The 9,588-nt window shown below is 36.5% G+C and overlaps 1 protein-coding gene across 1 annotated transcript in view; it reads right to left on the bottom strand.

Moving 5' to 3' along the window:
* The window catches only part of csmd3 (CUB and Sushi multiple domains 3), a 414,963-nt gene that overhangs the window by 112,287 nt on the left and 293,088 nt on the right, over positions 1-9,588 (bottom strand). Inside the window, exons 16-18 of the mRNA XM_015380485.1 lie at positions 9,221-9,359; positions 8,454-8,641; positions 8,072-8,260 (exon numbers count right to left, since the gene is read on the bottom strand). Of these exons, the coding sequence (XP_015235971.1) occupies positions 8,072-8,260; positions 8,454-8,641; positions 9,221-9,359 (516 nt within the window). The remainder of the gene's footprint in view (positions 1-8,071; positions 8,261-8,453; positions 8,642-9,220; positions 9,360-9,588) is intronic.

Raw genomic sequence — 9,588 nt, 5'->3', positions numbered from 1 at the left:
ATTCGATTTGATTCATACGGTTCTAAATCGATTAATTTCGATTCGATCTGTTTTTAGAATAATGAAAATGGTTCAACTGTGTTTCAAAAGACTCATGTATTTCATTTTTTCCGGTCATATTAAACACAAAGTGCAAACTTGTAAATCGGATAGTTTAAACTTGAGATGTGAATAAAACTGTCTTAAAAGTGCAAACTTGCTTGTGAAAAGTGAAAAAGCCTCACTCGAGCAAACAGACGTGACACAGCGGGAACACAGCAGACATGCATTAGCTGCATTATCTCCACTGCACAAACCATATGTGCAGTGTTTTCTGGTCAGAATCCATTTAATAATGTCTTCAATCAACCTATTAGCTATATTTGCAGCTATCTGGCTTGAAGTATTTTGAGTGCATCTTTCCTGCTCATTAGAATGTGAACGTCACGCACGTCACTATAAAACGAATCGATCTCATTCCCTAGACATCGATTTTGCAAAAAATGTAAAGGAATCGATTTAAAATCGATTAAATCGATTTTTTACCCAGCACTACCAATTAACCTATCATTCATGTTTTTGGACTGTGGGAAAACCTGGAAAGAACCCATGTGTATATGGGGAGAACAAGCAAACTAAGTTTTGAAAGACCCCCGGATCAAACTCAGAACCCTCTTGTTGCAAGCCGACAGTTCTACAAATTGCCACTGTGCCGCCCCCACAATAATTGTAATACTCAATACTTTAGAAACTCTTAATCTGATTCGTACATTTAGAAACAATCAACATTGGTCTGTTTTTTTCTAACAAAGCAACAATAGTAAAGGGAATGGTGTTTTTTTTAAGTGAACTTAATCATTAGAAAGAGTTCATTAAAATGATTTATTCAAAATGCTCACCAAACCATTAACTTCGCAGTTTAGCATGGCTTCACATTTGGAGCTCTATTTACAGGGCTTCAAGAGAATTTTCTCATCATTTAAATCTAAAACAGGCAATAAGGATAGCTTTAGGGGCATTAAAGGCATGATCTTCAGAAGGTTTGTGTATCGTAAAACAGGTGAAAATGTGTTTTTTATATGCAGAGTAGATCTTTAAAGAGGGTGAAAAAGGATGTGCAGTTGCAATTTAGTATACAGCATGCATAAACCATCTATTACGTGTTTGCCTTCATTTAGATGCAGATCACATTTAGTGACCAAACTGCGCAAACCTCATGGAGATGGAAATGTTAACATTTACTAGTAGAAAGCCATTTCCCACATCATAAACTCAACAGCCGCAGTAGTTTTTGCGTCCTTTTTAATACTGCTGAAGTCAGGTGTAAACCGACACAAATATATGCAGTAACTGTTATCACAAAGGGATAAAGAGCTGTTCTGTGCGCGGAAAAACTTATTTAGACCATCAAAATTAACAATAGCAGAATAATTTTAATAAATATATATGGGCTGGCAAACAATCTTTATACAGTTAAACTATGTTTGACTGTTTAAACCCTCATCTTAGTTATCCAATCGAATAGTGCGGCATGTTTATAAAGAAATAGAAAATCAAAAGAGCCTTGGGGGGTAGTGCAATAACAGCTAGTTATTGCACATACAAAAATACCTGCAATTGAACACGTCTTATTTGGAATCTTTGAATATTTTAGGCCCTAAATGTGCAATTCATTATATTGCTTTTGACACATATCCCTGATATTATTCTGCTCCTGACTTTTTGCCTCTTTTCTTATTCTAACTTCATGAAACTTCTGTATAGACTTGGACAGATTTTATTGTCATTTTGTACACACAGTGTATGCAAAAATACATTTAATTCAGTAAAGCTCTCAAGATATTTCCATTTTTAAATTGCAGCAGAGATCAAACGCAAGTAGCAGTTATAAAATGAAAACATGGTGATCAAATGTCAACATAAGACTGCTATATGATTTACAGTTTCCAACATTCAGCGCTTTTTTTTTTCTTTACTCCTCAATAATTCCATCTCAGTCCGTAAGGTTTTTTGTTTAGTACTTCCTTAATATCACTGGTGATAGAACCTGTGTGAAAGTATCCTTAGTCTTAGTCATCTCTGTCATCTCATATTAGAGCGATCTGCACCTGAAGGCCCATCTTCATAGGCACATTCCAATTCTGATGCAAATAAACAAAATAGTTTTCCTGGGTAGTTGGAGTCTGTTGTTTTGTATGAGTTTATTTTTGTTGTGGTGTCTCTCTGATAACATATTTAAACATTCATGGCCATTTTGTAGATGAAAGTATGTAGCTTATTGCCCTGTTCCCTTGTTACTTCCATTTCATATCATGTGCTCAACAACTATATCATTTGTTTCGTTGTAATTTAGGTTGTAATTTTGACACAAATCCTCAACCTGTGTCAAGAAATCCCTGAGACAGAAAGATGACGGGATATGAACTGATAAGACTCCATAGCTCATTGCTCTCAGACCCACAGGTGTTTAACAGGAGGAGGTAAATGTGCATAAATCCCCTTTTTATTAATAACAGCTGTGAACCGCTTTTTGCTTGTCGGCTCTCATCACCGCAAACTGGTGTTAACCATACTGAACAATAACCAACAAAGTCGCTTTTAGGAACAAAATACTTCTGTGAATTTATTCATAATCTGCGATATCACAGCCCAATGCTGCTTGAATGTCCTTGTTAATATAATCCACCCATATCAGACCCTAAATGTTTTGTTAATATTTAATTTACAATGGTTACCAAACATATTCATCTGACTTCTCCTCCTCTTAAATAGCCAACCTCGTTCAACCTTTGCTTTTTTCAGCTCTTTTAGATGTAGTTGCCATTGGTTACCATTAAATAACACTGATCAGCTTATTTAAATACTCAGTGACATTCATGCATTGCATTGCATGGACCTTTAATAGTTGAATGTGGGCGATTAAAGAGCTAAAGATGAGGTGGAGCCCTGGATATATAATTTTTGAAGAAACATTTCTTGGTTTGTGCATGCAGGTGTTTTAACAAATCAAGATCTTTTTGCACTCTTCATTTTTGGGGGCTTGGAGTATGTACACTTTAGGCATGGATTCCATACAATGTTTTATAATGAGACCCCTGATGTTTCCAAAAACACATTGGGTGTTGTGTCTGTGTTATGGTCTGCCACTCTAGGATTTCTGGTTCTGTTTAGTTTTCACTTTGGGTTTGTTAGTTAGGCTTCGATTTATGTTATTCTGCTTTTTACTGTGTTTTTTTGGTGATTTTTCAGTTATCTCTTCTTCAGCATTCCTTAGTCTTTGCTGTGGTTGTATTTTGTCATTCATTGTTTAAAGTTAGCTTTAGGTTATATTTCCCGGTTAAGCTTCATTGCCCCCTAGTGTCGCCTTCCTTCCCATTGGTTTTTCTGCTCATTTTCTGCACACCTGCTCCCACTCAGCTCATTACCCCAATCTTTGTCCTGTTAGTCTCCTCCTCAGTGTATGTATACCCCTCCACTTCAGTTTGTCTTTACTGGATTGTTGCCATTATGTCATGTATTCATCAGTTCCTGTCACCCCCTGTTAACCCTGTTCTAGTTCTTGTGTTCCTTGGCTGTTTAATTTTGGACATATTTTCCCTGCAATAAATCTGCAAAAAACTCATCTCTACCTCTGGCTCTGCATTTTGGGTCCACCTACAAAACTTTACACATCCTGACAGTCTGTAGCTTAGCAGAAGATGAGTTTATGATGTCACACGCAGTGTCAGTATAAACTGTTACTAAAGCAACACTGATTAACCTGAGTGGATAGCTTAATGCTAACAGTTCAATATTAAAAGGTGTAGGGCTAAAACTTCACAATAAAATGTCCTGGATGACACCGTCTTTTGTTCACTTTTTTGCTAGATTTTTCAGGGATATGATCTTGCAGCCAGTCCAAATGACTACCTTAAAACAAATGCATAAAACTGCCTTTACAATATTCTGTTTTGGTAAGGTTTGACATTTATTCAACTTGTTTCCAAAAATCTGACTTTGCCCATACAGTAGCTTGTGGAAGCACCTGATTTTTAACTTATCTGGGATAGATGTGGATGTGGTTGAAGAATTATTTCCATTTTTAAGATGGTAATCATCTTCTTTGATCTGTATAATAAATATTTGAATATTTAAAGTTGTAAGTTGAATTAAGATATGGATACTTTTGCAAAACACTTCATATTTAATATTTTCCCAGTATTACTCAGCTTATTGTGCTTAAATCTTCTCCTCAGAGAACAGAACACACTCTTGCAACCAGGAATGGTAGAGTGCTTCAGAAATGAATGAGCCACTGAGCCATAGTATGCAGGCTGCCACTAAAGTAATGCTGCAGTGGCACATCCGTCTTTTCCTCCCACCTCTCCTGCACCACTGTGATTTGAAGTGAGAAAGACAGGCAAGGAGAAAGACAGGTTTCTCTCCTCCCCTTCTTGTGTGCCTCCCCAACTCACGCTTCTGATTTGAGAGAGAAGAAAGAAGAGGTGACAGCCAACAACGGGTCTCGTCAACCTTACCTCAAACCTCCCTGTGTTCTTGGCTCTCACAAGACAGGAGGTGACAGGGTGCACATTTATAACAGAGCCAAGTGTGCACATGCATGTTTAAAGTGCACAGGCATGTTTAAAGTGCATATTAATGGTAATGTGCACAAAGATGTCTAATATTTTATTTAAATTATTGCATCTGTAAAATTTAAAGCAAATGTGCCTCAAATAGGAAGGTTGCCTAAAAGCCCACAGATTTTCAACAAATCTAGGAGTGGCACATTACTTTAAAATATTTACTATTTCTTTGGTTCTTTATATTCGTTATAGCAGAAAGCTAAAGTTTCAAGCCGATAATTTATCTTAGTTTTTTTTGCCAACAAATCTACTCGAAAAGTTTCTAGATTAAATGAAATTCTGTATCAACAGGTCCATTTTGAGTTTTTCTGTGCCTTAAGAAAGCAGTCATGCACTGATGTCAAGGCACATAATACTGTTTCACTGCCTGCGCCTTGTGTTTTATCTATGGTGTTCGATTAGTCTTGAAAGGCAGGTGGCTGACAGCAGGACACCTACGAGTTGCATGAGCCTTAGCAGAGCAGTATAGTATAAAACTGTAATCATGATACAGCAGTGTTCAGAGGAGAAAAACAAGGAAATTAGTCACCTTTCTAAAAAAAAAAATGCCCCTAGCTTTCTCCTTAAATGAAGCCTTTGAATCATATATTTCTACTTCCTTTGCTGGTCCTGTTTGGCCAACATAATAAAACCTAGATAGGTTCCTTCTTATCTGATCCTCCACAAAAATGGCTTTAATTGGCCTAGTAACTACTATTGCAATATATATTGTTACCTTGACAAACCAGTGCTAGCAAGACCAACAACTAAAACTTGTAGTGCTGGGATATATTTTATCTGGTTTCGTGACAACTATACTTCAGAGATACACTTGCTTGGCAGCTTGACTGAAAAGCAAAGAAGAGCCATGGTCTCTGATTTTAAAGCCTTTTAAGTCAATTCGACAGACGAGGGTAGCTAAACAATTCACCCTTGCTAAAAGTCAGTAAGTACAGTATTGGCAGATACTGTAACAGTCTCATTGAAAAACTCCAATTGTCAAAACTTGGATATAAAGATTTGGACACTTGAATAGTTCCGTGCCTAGCAAAGTACTCAAACCCATCAAATTACAAAAAACTTTACAATCATATTGGTCAATGTATTTAGTTATTTGATAAACTGATCTTACAGAAACAAGCACACAATTCTTATTTAAAACAAATCTAATGCTTTGTCTAACCAATAATAATAAAAAAAAACACCTAAAAGTACGATGTGTATCTATTTTCAGCGCTAATCTACTCTAATACAAATTAATCTAGTCCAACTGAGTACCTTAAGAAGTTAGCTTATCTATAAGTCTGTTTTTTTTTTCTTTTTTTTTTTTTAACTTGCTTTCGGTGGCTGACTTTGCTTGATTCCTTTCCGATGGATGAGCATGTAGACACAGTATACTTTTGCTTCTCACTGACATTGTAGAAATCTCCCACACCACATATGCATACAGCAACATGGAGAGAACAAAAATCCCTCTTAACAGTAAAAAACTTCAAGCAGAACCACAGTCAATCTGAGTTGCTTTCCCACCCACAAGACGTTCTCAAAATAATATGGAAGCACTGATCCATAAACATCCTCTATGTTAGAGAAGGTGATGGTAAACTAGCTCTGAAGGTTTTTCTTTCCAAAAAAGAAACAGTTAAGCAGATTAGTTCTAACCCAGTTTAAATGCAAAAGGCTAAATAAGAGCACACACTGTTATTTAAAGAAAATTAAAGTTTATTTTCTTTAGAATATTAGCTTTCAGGGGGTAATTGGGGGTGCAAAAATGATTTGAGACAACTGGATTATTTAATCTATCAACCATCTGAAAACATATCAGGACATGGCTATCCCCTCAAATGTACAGATTGGGCACAAAGAATTTAATTAAAGAAGCAGCCAAAATGCTAATGTTTACTATGGAGGAACTGCATAAATAGCTCAGGTGGGAGAATCATTTTAGTAGATGGTTTTCACTTGTAAACTCCACAAATGTGTCTCTTATGGAAAATGGCAAAAAGCAATTGTTCAACAAAAGGAGTGCTATTTGCAGTTTGAAATACATATAACACAGCAAACCTAGAAGAAATTGACCTGTTCAGAGATCAAAATAATTAATTAATTAGAACCAAAATTAAACATGATACATTCAGTATGACTCTCAGAATACCTTTCCTTCATTAAAAAGAAAACTTTGTTTAGTTGGAAGCTAATTCTACATCCTACAAACATATTTGTTTTTTCCCATTTTTCATAAAATAAAATTTTTTTTGGTGATTTTGATTTAAAACAGGAATATTTATCCCGAAAACCCACATCCTTTGTCAGCGCCCCCCTCCGCTCCGTTCCAGACCGCCGGTTCAAACGAATGACTACAGCCTACGCGTTTCATCCCATCTTGCTCTGCTCTGAGTTTCTTGGAGCTTGAGGTGAGCATGCACAATATTATTATTTGTTAATTCATAGGAAAACAATATGAGGTAATGAATGCTTAATCTTCTATGACACAATAAAAAAACTTAGCATCAGCATCCAGCATATGTGCAGTTTCTGCCCAAACATTTTCTTTATATTGTGGATCTTTGTAATAGGCATAACTAAGCTCCTACAAAATTAGCCTGTTCTCTATTTCCCAACTTATCATCTATTTATCCATGCATAAGATAAGTATTTTCTTTTTATTTATTTATTTAGAGTTTTCACAGCACTAGTGGCTCATTTTTTTTGAAAAGTAGGCTGACAGGAAAGGGGGTATGAGAGAGGGGGAGAGACATGCAGAAAAGGACCATAGGCTAGATTCGAACCCACCTTGACCGCGTCAAGGACTAAGGCCTATGTACATGGGTCATGTGTGCTAACCACTACTCCACCTCCACGCCCAAATACTTTCTTTTGAAGTTGTGAGATGTGCTCTTGGAAGTTGTTGTGACTGGATTTGGTGAAACTTTTAAGCCTTTCAGCATTAAATAAATATTTTGATCGAGATGACAAATCTGCTTCCTTGTATGTTGAAGTACCAATAGTTTGCATTCAATTCTTCTTTGGGAATAAATAAAAGTATGCTTTCATTTTTTGTTACCAATCTGTCGTTACCGTACCTTAATTTGACAAATCAGATCTTTTCAATGTTCTTTTTCCTGTTTTGTACAATTGCTGTTGTGGATCTTGACCTGGCTGGCTACCAACAGACCAAAGGGGAGCAAAAAATAGCTTGACTCTGTATATTGCAGGTGAAGGATGGAGAAGGTGTACGTGGACAGTGACGTTCTGAGGAGTAGTTGTGGATGTGGAACATTTCTCATTGATTAACATGACATTGCAAGTGCTCCACAGGGCGTACTGTATGTGAGCACCACGGAGCGGCAATGGAGGATGTGGAATCTGGGGATTAGTCTGATTTATTATGAGACTGAGAAAAGAATTATGTTGCATTTTAATTAATGCATGTTATTACTATGTGTGAACTGTATTTGCCAAATAAGAAATGTTGTGGAAGGAGTTACCATCACATGTTGGTAAGGCGTGGCTCCACCAGTGGTTTTTCTCACACACCAGTGGCTCCTCATGGCTGAGTCTGTAGCCTGAATCACAGCCAAATGAAACCGTGGATCCAATGGAAAAATCTTGCCCATAACGAATACCATTAACAGGAATACCAGGATCCAGGCATGAATAACTGTCCACTGTAACACCTGAATAAAAAAAACAAAAATAAGAATCACCTTACCTAATTACCAACCTAATGTGAATTATACTTATTTTACTGTTCACAAAAGGCCCATACTATATGTTAAATATTCAACAATACACATTTTTCGCAAGAACTTGCAAACATTTCACTTTTAGTCAGTTCATAACCACAGAATATATTTGTCTCCAACTTACTCTCATAGAGTATTTTGAAGCCAACGTTGGAGCGGCTGTTGTCAGTGGTAAAAAGGAGATAAAGGAAGTTGCTGCTGCTAAATAGGAACTGGGGCACCTGGGTGCCATTAAAGGAGCCAACCAGAGGTGATATGAGGTTTGGCCCATCGTGGATCTCAAGGAAGTCGTAACCCAACTCTGTTTGGAACCTGTGAGAGAATAACAATAAATTATACAATAAAGCTTCATTATTACTTTATTAAAAACCTTAAAAGTATTTTCGTTGTCATATCCACCTATTAAAGGTGTGGAAAATATAAAAAGAAACGGATATTCATTAAAGAGATAATTTTATGCTCCCAGTTTGACAATAGATAAAAGAAAAATAAATAAAAGGTTTGTGACCACGATGAATCACATTTAGCAAAGATATTCTGGCATTCTTTACATATTTATAATGCAACACTTGAATATCTTCTGATGTTATATAGTTTTAGTAAAGAAAAGTAATTTTCCATTATTAAGCCCAAAAATCAAAATAAAAAACTAAGATATTGTCTAATTTTGTAAAGTTAGAAATTCGTATGAAAAAAACTCAGAAATCTACAAACAATTATAACTAAGAGATCTGCACCAAAAAGGCAAGGAGTACTCTTAATCTTGTGATCTGTAACCTTAAAACTAAAGTTAATTCCTTCTTAACCACAGAGACCTCTTGTTAACATTTAGTTGTCAAATGTAGAGGGTCTGAGGGTTTTAATAATATTGCAGAACCATTTGTTGCCTACCTGTCAAATGTGACCTTGATGGACCGTCCTGGTTCAGCTTCGATCACCCACTCACAGCTGAGGGAGTCTTTGTAGTAACCAGGCCACCCAGGAGACAGAATGACTCCACTTGGAGCGGAGTAGTGCCCGCCACATGGAGCTGGAGGAGATGAGGAGGAATGTTTGAGACCAAAAATGGAGAACACTAAAACATAATCTGGGTCTACAGGTCAGTACAGTCTGATGAGTAATGTATGAGAAGTAGCAACATGCATATTCTGCAAGATTTGCATCCAACTTAGGCGAGTGAAATATCCCCACCAATGGCTGAAAGGCAGGCAAATTAATCGCAACTTTACTTCATCTTTAAAAAAGGTTGGTGCATATAT

Source organism: Cyprinodon variegatus, unplaced genomic scaffold, assembly GCF_000732505.1.
Source record: "Cyprinodon variegatus isolate N-32 unplaced genomic scaffold, C_variegatus-1.0 Scaffold216, whole genome shotgun sequence".
Lineage (NCBI taxonomy): Eukaryota > Metazoa > Chordata > Actinopteri > Cyprinodontiformes > Cyprinodontidae > Cyprinodon > Cyprinodon variegatus.
The sequence above is the reverse complement of the archived record's forward strand: the minus strand, read 5'-3'. Positions and strand labels throughout refer to the sequence as shown.